The 16,567-nt window shown below is 32.8% G+C and overlaps 1 protein-coding gene and 1 long non-coding RNA gene across 2 annotated transcripts; one reads left to right on the plus strand and one right to left on the minus strand.

Moving 5' to 3' along the window:
* Positions 1 to 8,308: 8,308 nt before the first annotated feature.
* On the plus strand, positions 8,309 to 10,558 carry LOC105803794 (zinc-finger homeodomain protein 6). The gene is made up of 2 exons (XM_012636193.2): positions 8,309 to 8,965; positions 9,153 to 10,558. The coding sequence occupies exon 2, from the start codon at positions 9,392 to 9,394 to the stop codon at positions 10,364 to 10,366; it is 975 nt and encodes a 324-aa protein (XP_012491647.1). The 5' UTR covers positions 8,309 to 8,965; positions 9,153 to 9,391; the 3' UTR covers positions 10,367 to 10,558.
* Positions 10,559 to 10,667: 109 nt separating this feature from the next.
* On the minus strand, positions 10,668 to 15,446 carry LOC105803795 (uncharacterized). Its single transcript, XR_001136620.2, has 3 exons — positions 14,880 to 15,446; positions 12,980 to 13,269; positions 10,668 to 12,032 (listed from the first exon to the last, which is right to left on the minus strand). It is a non-coding gene; the product is annotated as an uncharacterized LOC105803795 (long non-coding RNA).
* Between the last annotated feature and the right edge of the window lie 1,121 nt (positions 15,447 to 16,567).

Genomic DNA, 16,567 nt, shown 5'->3' on the forward strand with positions numbered 1-16,567 from the left:
TAATTGACTAGGGTTAAAGGACAGATATACGGATCAATCCACCAACACACCAATATATGCATCGAAGTACGATTCAGGCAGAAATGCACTAATCCCACCAATCACACTAGTGTAACATGCATAAAGCACTTAATACAACACACACAAGGCGTTAAGTATAATACACATATAATGCTAAATGAAACACGCACAAGGCGTTGAATATAACACACATAAAGCGCTAAAAATCTCACCTATTAAGCAGACTTTATGAAATGTCAACTATACCTGTGACTCTATCCGACAATGTTAATAGGGAAAATTCATGATTAATGATCATATATCACCAAACAAGCAATATACATATACAAATCACATATAAATTATCACAAACCACATAATTAAGTATATATGTACCTTTCAAATACAATCACACTGATAGTTTACCATTATGGAACATTTAATGAGTCGAACATATGCATATAAATATAAAATGAACTCGAATTATCAGAGCATAAACCAAATTAGTTATTCATCGACAACTTTGTCTTTCCCTTTTCTTTTCGATGTCCTGACATCGTCTTTAATTATGTAACCTACCTTTACCTCAGTTTGGAGCTTCTATTTCAATTGTCCTTCCCAATTCAATAGCAACAAGTGTTTAAAACATCATGAAATTTCCATTAGAATCCTCATTTACAAATAGTTTACTAACGTTTCAACTATATGCGACCCCATATAGGGTCTTCCATTTACACCCTGTTGTTCTTAAAACTTTTAACACCCTTACTCTTCAACAATCGTAACATACAGAGCTGCGAGACTTACCAAAAGGTTGAATCATCCACTAATTAAATGAAATCTTAGCTCTAGCTTAACTAATAAGAAGAGAACATTTAGGTTATGAAGAAATACCAGAACGTCTAGCAGAAAGAAAAACCATCTAGGGTGCCCCTCTTCCTTCACTTTATATACTCTCAACCCCTCTGATTTCCCTACCAAAATCAGGGTAGGTAAAAGAAAATCCAACGAAGATTTACGCTATTGTTTGACCATTCACGGGGAGTGTCAAATCAATCCAATTGACTCCCAATTAATCCTGTTACCAGAACCAATTTGATTAGTGCTCATGCAAATCGAACGTACTACACCTTGGCGGTGACTTGTGTAAGGCGTGGTCTTAAAAACAATTAAGTCTCTTACAACTTTCTCATTCACTTGGTAGACTCTTCGTGTTCAACCAAAAACTCTAGGGCGTATTTTTTCTTGTGCGTATTCTTTCTTCACTTGAAGATACACTGTAGTTAAATCCTTAGATACCACTAATGGGTGGGTACTTAAACACTAGTATGCACCAATACTCTAATTCGTCGACAAGTCAGGGTGGCGAATTATACTATTATAATGTGGCAAAACAGTTTACATACATACCTTACTCACCTTTTTGGATTTGCTGCTTTTGGGGTATGACACAAACCTAGTGGTAGTCCACATGTACTTTATATTGATATGATATTATTTATTTTATATGCCACATCAAAATATAATTTTAAAAATTATGAAAATATTAAAAAATAAAATAAAAGTTCATAAAATTTTTAAAATATAGTATAAAGTACATATGATTACCATGTTGGTTATAATGTTTAAAAATTTAACATTTTAGTCAAAAGAATGTTCCTCTTTTTTATACAATGCCTAAAACTATTCATAACCCCTACCTAACCTTCAAATAGAAGAAGAGACATGCTTAAGAATGCTCGAACCCACATTTTTCTACACTAGAAACAATGCTAATACCAACCGAGTTAAAACTTAATCAGTAGTCAATATTCCTGTAAAAAATAATTTGACTTTTTCCAAAAAGTTGTTAGGCAAACTTGACTCTTTTTTAAAAGGCTAAGAGCCAAAGTTAGCTAAAATAATTAGGACAAAATTGATAAAAGATATAAACAATAAGAGTTAACTTTGACATTATGCCAAAATAAAATATTTATGTAAATTTTGTGTATACAACACTCATTTAGAAAAATCGTGTGAAGTTGGCAATGAAACATTGACATTATCAATTATAGTGGAGACTTTAAATCCTTCAATGTTTAGGTTCGAATTTTATCATGCGTAATTAGTATGCATAATACTCTAGTCTCATTATATACGTATATCATGTATAAACTTTCTTCATGTTTTTTTGGATTCATTATTTATTATACTTTATACTAGTTTAATTCTATAATATAACTGCCCAATCATATATGTTGGGTCGAATCCAAATTATGCAACGAACACGAATGAAAATCGAGAAAATTGGACACAAATTTTTACGTGAAATTTTTTTTAAAGAGGATAAAAAATCATAAGTAAAAAGAAACTTTACTAAAATGGAAAAAAAATCGAAAAATAGAGTACAAGATAGAGAGACAAATAAACCATGAACCCGAAATACAAAGATTCCACGAAATTTTCACAAACTCTCTTCTAATTTTGTTATTGTTATTCTAAACTGTATAGGATTGTTAAGAGGTCTATTTATAGGCTGAATTTCGTGTATAAATATAACTAAAATATTCCTAGAATAATCAGAATTAAACTAGGAAAATATAACAGAGCTTAGCTAAGAGAAGAAACCCAGTTAAGTAGAGAACAAATCGCCACGTCATGATATGGCATGCTACCTCGTCGTGATGTTGGGATATCGACTCTTTCTTATCCCCGTGACGTCGGGATATCGACTCTTTGTTATCCCGACGTCAATCTTATTTTATCTACTCCACAATATATTTATATTTGTATTATACTTATCCTCTAATTATAATTTATAATAGCATTTCTTTAAAAAAGAAATCGTGTAAAAGTTTAAAAGAAAAAAACAAAGGGCATTGAATATTAATGGCATTTTGTGTCCACATGCAGAAAGGTCAAATCAGCCACTCAAATGACAAATCATGTACGTACCTGCGCCTCAGTGCAGGTTTTGATATGACTCAGGACTGAGAGAAGAGACCCCCCATTCCATACTCCAAATTTTGAGCTAATAATTATTATAATAAAGACCTGAACAATTATGAAATTTTGGTTTATTTATTTTTTTAAGTTGAATTTAGTCATTAATTTTTTTAAAATAACCAAATTTCAGACTTAAAATATAAGGAGGGATAATATTGTAAATATCTCATTTATTCATTTAAAAAAAAAAAAAACAGTTGGATCCGACTTAAACTTAAATCAAGCATCATTTTTAAGTTTGCTTAGGTAAAGAGTCTTGCATTGATGACCTTGACCAACATCTATCAAGGTAGATGTAGCAGCAAAAGAGCTATAAATTTGGTTTAGTATTTCAAGATTAACGCAAACTAATACTTTTTTATTTACAGAGTTTTAAACAAGCAAAAGGGGCAAAAAACTTTAGTCAAACTCAACTTGACGGACCAATAAATGTGTTTTTACGAATAATGATAAAATTAAGAGTTGGTAAGTAGGAAAAATTAAGAGTATAAGGTTGAATAATGACCTATTTTCAAATTTCAATCAAAGTAAAGATTGAATATTGACCCAATAAAAGGAAAATTAAATAAGGTTTAAATGGTCAAAATTATCAGGCAACAGCCAAAAAAGGTTATAGCTAATAAGAAAGTGAACAGAATAACCTAAAAAAGTGGCGTGAGCCAAATTAATGATTTTTTAATTTTCTAACTTTTTAATATTTTATTTTAATTCTTTATTTATCTTTTTCGTTATTCAATTTGATTATTTATCAAATTACTTCAAAACCTACAATATGCTACATTAATAATTAATTAATTTTTAAAAATATTTTTATACTTTCTTTTTTTAAATATGTTCTATATTTATTTAAATTTTAAAATTAATTAATTCTTGACATAACATCCACGTGTATGTTATATCAACAAAGTTAATAAATTTAAATTTTCTATCTATTTCGACTAATTTGATAAATAATTTAAATTTAAAAACTAATAAATAAATATAAAAAAATATTTTTTTAAATTGGGGAGACAACTAAATCAATATTCCAATAAATAATAGAGTGCAACGTGGCAATGCATCAATTAAAAAGCCACACCTCATTTGCACAAAATGGTGAAAAAGAAGAACCAACAAAAATTCCATGCCAAACAGTCATGATATGTATATTTATATTTTTAATTGGTTAATTTTATGTATTTATTTAATGTAAGTTTTTTTTAACATACAATGTTAAGAGTATAAAGGGTAATTTTAATATAATAATATATCTTTATATCTAGGTAATAAATAATTAGATATTGTGTATTTATAGATTTTAATAGCTTAAATTACCATAAAAATGTAATCCAATATTATAAGTTTAATTTATTAAAAATTATCAAATTAAATATAAAACTTTAGATTTTTTTTTGGTGAAAAAAACCTTTAACTTAACAAACAATCCAAAACCTAAGCAAACCTTAACGGTCTATGATTCTTCTGATATACTAGATTCTAAATTAACTCTTCTGGGCGATTCTCACATAGTCATTGTGTTGTAATGTTTTGCTGAACTAACTGAAATCTTAATTGTGCTTATAAAATTTTAAGATATACCTTGAAACACAAAAATGTTTCTATTTTTCCATTTCATCATACTAGTAATCCAAAAAGAGAATACCAATTCATCTCATTACCCAGTGTCCAATCAAAATTTTCCAGATTCATTCTAATCCATTCTGCAAGGTTTCTGTTGAAGAACTGTGGTTGATAATTCCTGGGCACAAGGTATTCCCGAATTCTTTTAGTATCTAGACAGTCTCTTAGGACATGCAGAATATCTTCAATCTCATGGTGGCAATTTGGGCAAGCCATGTTTTGTCCAATACCTCTTCGTACCCTTTCCTGATTAGTAAGCAATCTTTGTTTGTAGATGAGCCATAAGAAGAATCGAACGCGATGTGGTCCTTTGTACTTCCAAACAATTTTCCATTTAGCCTTTTCTGCATCCCACGTTCCCGCTTTCAACATATGGTAGGCACTTTTAACCGAAAATCCTCCATTCGTTGTGTGTACCCAAAAAATTCTGTCTGGGCCAGCAAGAGGGTGAGGTGGAGGGATATTTGCAATCCTTTTGACAATATCTTCCAGCAATTGTTCCTTAAAAGCCTCCATATTCCGAGCTCCATCCTCAACGACCATATCTTTAAGAAGACAATCCATAATAGGCCTGTCAGTATGAGTTACGTAAGCTTTTAAAGGCCTTATTTTTTGTATCCAATAATCCTCCCAACAGCGGACTGAGTTTCCAACTCCAATATTTCAGCATAAATTTTCTTTAAGTAATGGCCACACCTTTATAATCCTCCCCAAATAACTGAACAGCTTTCTCGCTTAATGTTTTTAAGGATCCTCTCTTTTATTTTATATTTGGTGCGCAGAATCTTTACCCACAAATCCTCTTCTTTGGTAATAAGATTATACCCTAGTTTTAGTAAAAAAGAGGCATTCTGATCTTCTAATTTTTGAAGCCTTAGGCCACCACATAGGTGAGGTTGGCATATATAGACCTAATCCACAAGTGCAAGCTTCCATCTACCATTATTAGATCCCCTTATGAATTGCCTTGCCAACCACTCAATCTCTTAAGGTAGCATTAGTAATTCTTTTGTGGAAAAGCAGAATGCCTAAGTAGGATCCCAACTCCTAAACCTTTTGGAACCCCAGGAGGCTGCTCAAAATGCTACTTAAGCTATCGTCAACTCCGCGGGAGAAGAAAATATTGGTTTCTGGTGCATTCACCCGATGTCCTAAAAAGTTATAGAATAGGTCGAAGATTCTTTTGAGAAGTAACCCATGCTTCAAATCAACTATTGAAAAGATAACCAAGTCATCTGTGAAGAAGAGATGAGACAAAAGGGGTCCCGTCTTTGAAAGTTTAATAGGGATCCATTCATCGGAGACCTCAGCTACTTTAATGTTATGCCCCAACCACTCCATACACAAAACAAAAAGGTATGTGGATAGTGGACAACCTTGATGCACTCCTCTTTCCGATTTGAATTTTGCTGTGGGCGCTTCATTCCATAAGATTTGCATTGTAGACAATGTGATTGCAGACATAATCATTTTTCATAAAAATTCTGGTATACCAGCTACCTGGATAGATTTGTCAATGAAATCCCAACGTACCCTATCATAAGCTTTTTCTAAGTCAATTTTGACGGCCATCCACTTTTTGTTCTTTCCTCGTATGGAGTGAATAACTTCTTGGGCAATGATAATATTATCAGAAATGCTTCTGCCTACGATAAAGCCCACCTGTTCTGGCACAATAAGTTTGGGAAACACTACCTTAAATCTATTAGCTATAACTTTCATCACTAGCTTGTAGAGAACAGAATAGAGACTAATAGGCCAAAATTGCGAGATCTCTTCTGGTTGAGAAATCTTTGGAATAAGCACAATAAGTGTGTTATTTAAATCTAGATCAATGGAAACGCTTATAAATAAATAATCATTTATTCCTATGCAACCAATTTTTTAATTCTTTTGGTTTTTAGTTGGAGATAGGCCGGAGGGCTTTGGTAAAGAAGGTATTGTGAAAATATGAGTCAATGTGAAGATTTTTGAAGTATGTCTCACATTTCGGTCAAATTAAGACACAATTAGAGAGTGACATCACAATGAGGAAGAACTCCTTGTCTCGATGAGCTGCCGACATCACAACACGTCACCACCTCGTCTTGACGATGCGAATTCCATGTCACAACATGGCTACGTGTCATGCAATTTTCTCAATTTTCTTCTCTTGGTTAAACTCTGATTATTTGTTTTAGTCAAACTCTAATTAGTGTAAATTATTTTAATATTATTTAACCTACGAATTTAGCCTATAAATAGGCCCGCTTTTCACCCTAGAAAAATAACACATTACACATTTAGGTATTAGCTTTTACGAGCTTTCAGAGAATTTTCTGTTTATATTTTGAGGGTTCTTATTTCGGGTTTTAGGGTTTAATTTTTTTCTCTATCTTTTTACTCTTCATTTTTTCTGTTATAGTGAAATTATCTTTACCTGTAATTTTTTATCCTTTTCGGTGAGAATTTTTCATGAAAATGTTTGTATTCAATCTTTTTAATTTTCTTTGATATATTACGTATCCGTTGCTTAATCGGATCTATCCCTGATAATATGCAAAGGTGGAGAATTCAATATATTCCTTAAGTAACGTTTGGAACCCTTGTCTGAAAAACATCAGATGAAGTTATACCCATCTAGAGGTTCCATCATTCTTGACCTCAAACTTCTAAGTGTGAATTATACTAACTTTCATAAATATTTGTTTTAGGAACCAAAAATAAAAATAAAAAGTTTATAATATGGATATTATTGTTATATCCATTTATTATTCTAGCCATTGTCATTATTTACTTTTACCATTTTAGTTATTCGTTGTTAATTTGTTATCACATATGCTCATTTTAGTCACTCAACTTTAATAAATTTTTATTTTAATCATTCATTTTTTAAGAATTAATTTTAATTGTTAAAAAACCTTGAGTTTTTATAGAGAAGTGAGTCATTTAGTTGCTAAGATTAAATTCAAAATTTTCACTTGTAACTCAATTTCAAATAAAACTCAAATCTTTCCTTGTAGTAAACTTTAACTTTTTATTTTTATTGAAAACTAAATTCTAAAAAAAGAAGAAATTAACTAGATAAAATGGTTTTCAGTTTTCCTATAGAAATCCAGATAACTTTCTCTAAAGCCCTAGATATTTTCCTCTTATTACAAAAACTAAAATTAATTATGAAAAGAAGAAGTAAAAAGATAAGTTGATTTTTACTATAAAACTAAAGTAAAATCTTAAGTTTTTTGCTTCCCTTTTTGGGAAAAATTAAAATTAATTCTAAAAAGAAAAATAAAAACAAGAAAATGAGTTTTCTGATCAAGATTTCCATCAGTGAAAAAAAACTAAAATTAGTTCTTAAAAAAGAAAAAAATAAAATAAGTGATAAAAATAAAAATTTACTAAGTTTGGTTACTATATAAGATCAAATTAATACTAAAATAATAAAAATATCTAACAACAACACTCATATCGCAAACTTTTTATTTTTTATGCTCAAAGTAAAATTTTATTAAAATTAAGTTACCAACTCAAAAATTTACCTAAACCTTTTAATCGAGATAAGTTTAGAACCAAAGAATTTGCTGCAGTTGGACTGAAACAAACCATGCCTCAAGAGAGAAAAGAGAGAGAAAGCGAATCCGAGACACACTAAAAGGACAAGTTCAGTGCTGTGGACCACCATATCTTCACTTTAATTCCTGCAAGCCCACAAAAGATAATAAACGGGGGTCCTCCCCTCTCCTCTCCTCCTCTTTATTTTTTGTTTTTTCCTCCTCTTCCTTGCTGATTATCTCTTTAAGAGATTCCGTAATCAGCTTTTGTTTCTCATGGAACTGTCTTAGTGTGGCCAACCAAACAACCCTTTCAATTCAATTCTATCAACACACACATATACATATATTGCCTCCATAGAATCTTACTTTGCCTTGCTTGTTTGGGGTTTGTTTAGGGTTACAAAGAGTGGGGATTATATCAGATAGAGAGGAGAGACTAGAAGATGTCAGTTGCCAAAAAAGAAATGTGTTGGGCGAGGCAATAGTTAGGAGCTGGACCAGTGTGCAAGCTCGGAGAGGGCTTGTCGATTGTACCATGTCTCTCAGTGTCACCATCCTCTAATGCTCATCACTTGTTTTTGAGAGTACAAACCAAACCCACCTGTTTCCTTTGATTGATGGATTTTATGGGGTCAATTGGGTGATAGGAAACACAAACCCCTTCACAAATCTTTCTTTATCCCTCTCTTCTCCTACCAACCATCTCCTTAGTTCACCTTCCTTAATTTATGCTAAAACAACGCTTACCTTCTTGGTTTGGTCTTAAATAGAGTTTCGAGGATTCTTACAGAAAAAAAACATCTGTGTTCAAGTCTTAATTCATCAAGGTAAGCTCTTTGTAAACTTGTCTCAGCTAAGGGGCCCCATATCATAGTCCCCTTTCCTGTTTCAGCTTCCAAAACTATATTTTTATCACTTTTCTAGGGTGTTTATATACAATTAAATTTATTTTGGTCACTTCAAAATTTTTTCATTTGTCTCTACACTGCTCAAGCACTTGGGTTTCGTCTCCAGGAACAGGAAATCGGGATTTAGTGAAACGAGTTGGTGGGTTTACCACTAAAACGTCAAAGTCAGGGATAGTTTTGTCTCTCCCACTAATTATTTCTTTGATCAAGTGAAGAAGTGGTGATGAATTAGGGTTGAAATTATTGCATGTGGTCATGATGATGGGTTTGAGAACATACAGATTACTAGTTCATTAATTCCCTAATAATAAAAAACTGAGATCGAAGGCTTAGATCAAGGTTTTAATGGAACTGAGAGGCCAAGATAATAAGGAAATGGGGATGCCAAGCTCTTTTAGTTACAAAAATCAACTCAACAAAGACTCTTATTCTTCAGCACCTGTAAATTTAGCTACGGGAGAAAGAAGAAGAGATCGAACGGTTCATGGTGACCCCAACCTACCTCAAACCCTAGATGATCCACTTTCAGTACCTAACCCCAGAAGAGATTCGGACCCAGATCCAGTTTCAGCTTCCACAGCTACCACCGGTGAGATAGCAGCTGCGGCAGATAGCAGATCACCGCCAACACCGGAGCCCCAACCAGTCGCTGGTCCAACGTCGGCAACCATCAGCTTCAGTCCTTTGATTAGGTATAAAGAATGTTTGAAGAACCACGCCGCCGGTATGGGCGGCCATGTGGTCGATGGTTGCGGGGAATTCATGCCGAGCGGCGAAGAAGGCACGCCGGAAGCGTTGAAATGTGCGGCCTGTGAATGTCATAGGAGTTTTCACAGGAAAGAAATAAACGGGGAATCACAGTATGCACCGAGCAGCTATTATTATACCAACAACAACAACACAAGGAGAAACGCTGTACGTCCTCCTCCACGAGCAACACCTCTTCACCATCAAAGGTTCTCCCTTGGATTGTCTGCCAGTCCTCCTGCTATGTCCGTTGCACCACTGATGATGAGCTTTGGTGGCGGCGGCCAGGCCGAGTCCTCGAGCGAAGATCTCAATATGTTCCATTTCAGTGAAGGAGGGCAACAACCTTCACACCCACATTCATCAAAGAAGAGATTCAGAACCAAGTTCAGCCAAGAACAAAAAAATAAGATGATGGAATTTGCTGACAAATTGGGGTGGAAAATCCAGAAACAAGATGATGAACAAGTGCAACAGTTTTGCGATCAAGTGGGAGTAAAGAGACAGGTTCTCAAAGTTTGGATGCACAACAATAAACAAGCCATGAAGAGAACAAATGTAAGAGACATCTAATTTCTTCCTAAAACACATAACAATTTCATACAGAATATATATGCATTTGATTTAGAGAATAATTTTTGGATATAAAAATGTGAATAACAAAATAGAGATGGAGGAGGACATAGATTCTTACTATATTTGCTTCTTTTTCCTGATTTGTAAGAAATGTATGCTTACCAAAATTAAACAGTCTTTCTTCTCTAATCCTTCTTATTATTTACAGTTCTTAGAAACTTTTGCAGATTATAAAACTGTAGGAATCACAGCTTAAGCTCTCTTTCACTAAACCACAAAGTTTATATACTACAATTACTTTTCTCCATGGAAAAACAAGGAGAAGAAAGAAAAAGAAAACATGTATTAACAAAATATAATGTATGCATATCTTTTCCCCACTTTTTTCCCCCTCCAAAATGTTCCAATTGGCCCATTAATCACAAAAAGCCAGAGCAAACGGAATATGATGGGGTTTTACGATACTGACATGATTAACAAGGCATCATAAAAATCCCATTCTTTCAAATCCTTTCCCATTTTTTTGCATTTTCAAGTTGGATCATAGATTCAAACTTTGAATATTTCCTTGTTTTGGTGTTGCAAATTATTCAGTTTCTGGGCCATACATGTTATGCAATGTATCTAAAACAAAACCCCATTTTGTCTACTTGGCCAATCAAAGGTGTAGCTATGGGAAATGTTGCCAACACAGTTTGTTGCATGTATAGACAATAGATATTTGATTAGTCATAATCATAAGCTAGTGGAATTAAGCTTAATCTTAAGCTTCTTTCTTTGTTTTTATCCCCTTTTCAATTTGATAGATGTAAGATAAAAATAAAATAATATAATATAATAAATTCCCCATGCATTTTAAATAATTTGAGAAGTCTATTCATAACAATCACATGCATCGAAAGAGAGGATATTTCAAACAATTTGACAAGTATATCCATATTCAAATCAATCAACCACAAAGCTGAGAAATTGCATGAACATGGCAATAAGGAACATGCAAATATAAAGTAGTATTGAAGCATACAATATAATTAATATTTAAATATAAAACAGGAGGTATACTAACCAAACGTGTAGAGCTATAATAACTAGGTGACTGAAGACAAGTAGGGTTAGTGTTCAAAAGATTCAGCTTCATAAATATTAAGTAGGGGTTTACGTGCACAGCTCAACAATGTAAAACTCTAGTCTAGAGGGTCAAGTAGTTGAATGAAGAAATAGAAACACTGGGAGGAAAAAAAATAAAGAAGGTAATTAGGTTAGTCCACATATAAATGTTGGGAGAAAAGCTAACCAAGATCCACACATAATCCGTAGGGGAAGGTCATAGCCTCTCACAGGCATTTAAGAACAACTCACATGAAATCCATGCAGTCACTTGAAAAGGGTCATCTATAAAGAAAAGGGTGGCATAATGAAAAGCCTAGCCATTTATTTATTTATTTTTATACAGAGTTACATATGCTAATATTTCAATCTCAAATTTAATAAATGTCATATCTTAAGGAAAAACTTATCTATCTCTTAGAAGAGACTACATGAATGAACTTTGTTCGCTATGAAGTCTTTTTTAAAAATGAGAGGAGAATTACTCGAGCTGAGTTCAAAACTTACCTAGATTAACCCTCTCACAACCTCGAGTTCAATCCAATTTTCGAAAGGCCTGATCAAGAAAATATCAAATTATAAATTTTTGAAAAAGCTAAAAATAAGCTTTTATTTTTTTTCTTATCATTTCTCGAGTATGGTAAGGTTAAGAACTTAACAAATTTGAAAGTGTAATGAGACCAAGACCTCTACCTACACCTCTTGTCAAATACAAATACAAATACTCTTGATAGGTAAACTCAAACTTTGGGATGACAAAACCTAATTATATTCATATCTTTCCAATAGGTAAATAGTACAATTTATATATGCCCCCCAAAAAAATCCTAGAGGAATTTATGGGGAAAATGACTACAATATTTGATAAACTACAAATTTCATTCATTTCCCGTCATATCAAGCAGACAAGTTAAAATATGTTCCTAAGTGACACGAACATGATAAAAAAAGTAACTAAAATACAAAATAAAATAAGACACAAAATAATAATATGAACACAAATACACGAATTGTTGGGTCTAATATTTAGGAAGCAACAATTTATGGAGAAAATCTTCTTGCAAATGGGCTTAATAGTCCAGTTTCCAAATATCAAGGATAAGCCCAGGTCACTACATTGTCAAACTTACACAGCCCAGGTTCACTATGCACTACAATTTTGATATGGGGTTGGAAAAACAGAAACATGAAATTTGTCACGTGGAGAAATTATGTTTTATGCTTCCAATACCTTTTTTGTTTAAATATACTACCAAAATGAGCAAAAGACAGTGCACAAATTGTTTTTTATAATATCAAAATTCCAATATCTGCATGTGAATTTCTAGATAATAGGAAATAAAAGGAAAGGATTAACATTCCTCAAATACTATACTGAAGGGGAATTTTATTTTATTTTTGAAAGATTATGCTTCAAGAACAGAAAAGTAATAATAATGACAGTGACTCACAGAATGGTTCACTAAGTCGGCAAGTAGAAAATGAAGCATATGCTTCTCCTACCTTATTCTCCATCATCTCTTTAGCTTCATCATAGGTGTTTGATGCTTTATCACTTCCATAATTTACAGCTTGGCAGTATTCTCCTTGACAACAATAACATGATATGAAGCTGTATTCATTTTTTGATTGCCTTCTTCATAGGCATTGGCTGCTTTATCCCTTACATATTGCATAACTCCTGTCATTGTTTCATTTTGGCATCATCAGCTTTATCAGAAGTCACACACTTATCTTCTGACAAGTATTGCCCAAGGCATCGACTGTTTTGTCTTTCTTACAGACAATTGTTCCTGCCATTGTATCTAAAACATTAACAAACTTATCTGAAGCAACATATGCAACTATTTTAAGCTTCTGGTTAGCATTATCAACTCCATCATCACCAGCCTCCTAATAAGTGACATTTGCTCTAGCTTTATTAGCAACATAATTAAGAACATAAGTAATCATCCATCATACATACCGACAACAAGAAGAAAAAACAAATCCGAATAATTAGAAAAGAAATAAGACGAATTAATTTTTATCAGTGAAGGCAGATGGATGTGCATCCATGGTCCTTGAGGCAGGATCTCCGGCTCTATCCTATATATATACAATTTATCAATGTTCATGTTTGGGGTTCATGACTATTCCTCCTAACAATGTCATTTTTAAAATTCAGACCTGCATCTCCACTTAAAATGTAACATGTTTTAAGTTGCATCCAATACTAGTATTATTCTATTCAAGTCCCACTAATAAACTAAACTAAACCAAACCGATCTCCAATTGGCCTGATCAATCATAATAATGTAACATTTTTTGCAGCTACTTTGGTCATGATATGGACGACTGATCAGGCACAAGAGATCATTAGTGGTCTTTTAGTTTCTCTCCTTCCTTAAATTAAGAAAAATGGGGTCAAACATGCATGAACCATATTTCATTCATAAATATAATTAAGCTAGCTGATTCATGGAAATAATTAAAGGGAAAAACAAAAAGACAACCCTCAATCTAACCAATTCAATGTCATAGATTTTTTAAGCTTAAACCCTAATTACAACGAGTGACTAACTAATCTTGCATCAAGCTTATAATTTATCCTAATGACGCACATTTCATTTTCCACTTTTACAAATTACATAAGTGGATCCACTATAGCTTTCTCCAGTCAAGAAAATACACAATATAGATAGAAATTTCAAACTGAAATTTGAGTAAAATCATAATTACTACAAACTTCAATCACGTTCATTCACCTAAGCATATACACCTATATTTTAAGATAAATATCCTAGTAAAATGAACAACATTAAACAAAACCTAGCCATAAATCAACCACATTAAGTTCTAGCAAAATGAAACAAACGCCAAAATTTAGATAAGGATTGATCCCTAACATTTGGCCTATTGGTTTCACGGGCGTCCATCACACTGCTCATGTCATGAATTTGAGTCACTACTTGTGATGTGTAACTATGATATGTGCGTGTGATTTGTTCATGACATGTGACTTGTAAGACGAGTGTATCTATCACTCGGTTCTAGGCAACCACCTTTCCTATCCCCTTCCTATCCCGTGACACTAAGACCTCATTTGCACTTAAAATGTTGAAGTAAATTGTATTTCCTCTAATTTGCAAAAACTAAAAAACAAATATAGTTTAACATTTAATTAACTTGTAATATCGAATTAGCAAACATAAGTAATAAAATAATATTAAGTGAAAAGAAAGGATGGTATGAAATTGTAATTTCACGATAATAATGAATCAAATTTTTTCTCCTTATTTTCAGTTATTCCCTCCTAAATAGATTAGGATCCATTCTCGTTAAGCGACTGATATAAACAGATTACAGACGCACTTTTTCCACATAGTATAGGATGGTTTAAGTTTATGTATTTGATAATTACTCAGGGATCTTGTGAAGCAGATCGGGAGTCCTCGGCATCTTGCATGGCATAAGCGGCAATGCACATTGCTTGTTATTTTTTCTATACTTCGATTTCGGCATTCTCCATTGCATCATTCACCGTCTCCTCTGTTCCTCTAGCCAACCTGATCCCGGCAAATCCCCACCGATAACACACTAATCTATTACCATCACCGCCAGCACCATTTTCTTCTTCTACATCTTTTTCTTATTCTCTTTTTAGAATACTGTGTTTTTTGTCCTCGGAAAAAAAGTGTTGCAGTAACAAAAACTAGACGGGGAGGAAAAAAGAAAACAACAGAAAATTGAAAACCCTACACGATTGTGTCGGCTATTGCTCACAAGCTGTTGATTATAGAAGGGAAAAGAAGAGAAAGGAAAACAAGGGTGATAGATCATAGGAGGAAGAGAAAGAGGTGAGTTTTAGAAACGTGGCGCTGTGAGGGGGAAGAAATGGTGCCAGCAGCATGCGACGTGTAGTTAGGGAAAGGCAAGCATACTGTTGACGGAGAAATCCATCACCCCGTTTAATTAAATTGGAGTATATATATTATCTGGGTACTTTTATTCTATTTTATGGCCTAGTAAGGAATATATGGTATAAAATATTTTAAATCTCAAACCCAAACAGGCAATCCTTTTTGCTTTGTTCATTTTGTCGTTTGTGACGCTTTCTTGTTTTTTCCCGGAAAGTATGGGTCATTTGGGATGATTTGCAAAATTGTCGGGTCACAGTGCAAGACCTCAATGCCAACATTCACTCGGACAAATTGTGTTTCAGTATTTTGTTGGAATAGTAGCCAAGCAAGCTATACACAAATCCATGTGTAATAAATATGTTTCTCGAAATAATTAATAATGGTTACAACAATCAATTAGAGAGTGAATAAATAGTGTCGGTTACACAATGCTGGTTATAACAATCAATTAAGTTATGTAAGGTGACAATATTGGTAGTTCAAATCATAGGTAACGCAAAAAAACCACTAACAATGGAGTTCTAGAGTTGGATGATAGGATACTCATAGGAGGAGGCTGGTTTGGCATAGATCTCAACTATTGACTATTCTATTTTATAGATGTAAGTGTTAAGTAGTGAGCAAGCGCGAAAGTGTAAATTTTTTTAGGTTGAAATTAAATTTTAATTAATATAATTTCATCATTTGAATAGTCTATCTATGTAAAATTTTTAGAGGATTAAATCAAATTTTTATAATTTTAGGGAGCAAAGTGTAATTTTACTTTTACTAATTTAAAATTTTAAAAAATTTAAAAACCCTAAATAGAAAATTTTCCATTTTAGGGCAAAGAACGACATTAAACTCAATAAGTGACGGATTGACGAATGTTGACAAGTGTTATTTATATCTTATTAGAATTGCATGAGCTCACTTCATGCGACTTAGTGTTTGGCGAGGATGAGCCTAAGTGTTTGGTAAGACATTAGATAAAGTCGAAGTTTGTCAAAATTTATGTTTAAGTATTGGGTGATTCAAAGAATGTATAACAAATACAAATGATAATGAAGCTATTATTTTCATAAAAGAAGGAATAATTTAGGCAAATTATTCTTTATAGTTTTGGAAATGGAAATTGATTAGTAAAATATAATTGAAGCAACCTTAATATTTTTTTATAGGAAATGCTAGTGTTGCCAAAAGAAAAAAA

This window comes from Gossypium raimondii, chromosome 11, assembly GCF_025698545.1.
Source record: "Gossypium raimondii isolate GPD5lz chromosome 11, ASM2569854v1, whole genome shotgun sequence".
Classification (NCBI taxonomy): domain Eukaryota; kingdom Viridiplantae; phylum Streptophyta; class Magnoliopsida; order Malvales; family Malvaceae; genus Gossypium; species Gossypium raimondii.

Excerpts from the sequence above, each read along its gene's own strand:
- LOC105803794 (XM_012636193.2), top strand. The coding sequence starts at position 9,392 with ATGGAACTGAGAGGCCAAGATAATAAGGAAATGGGGATGCCAAGCTCT.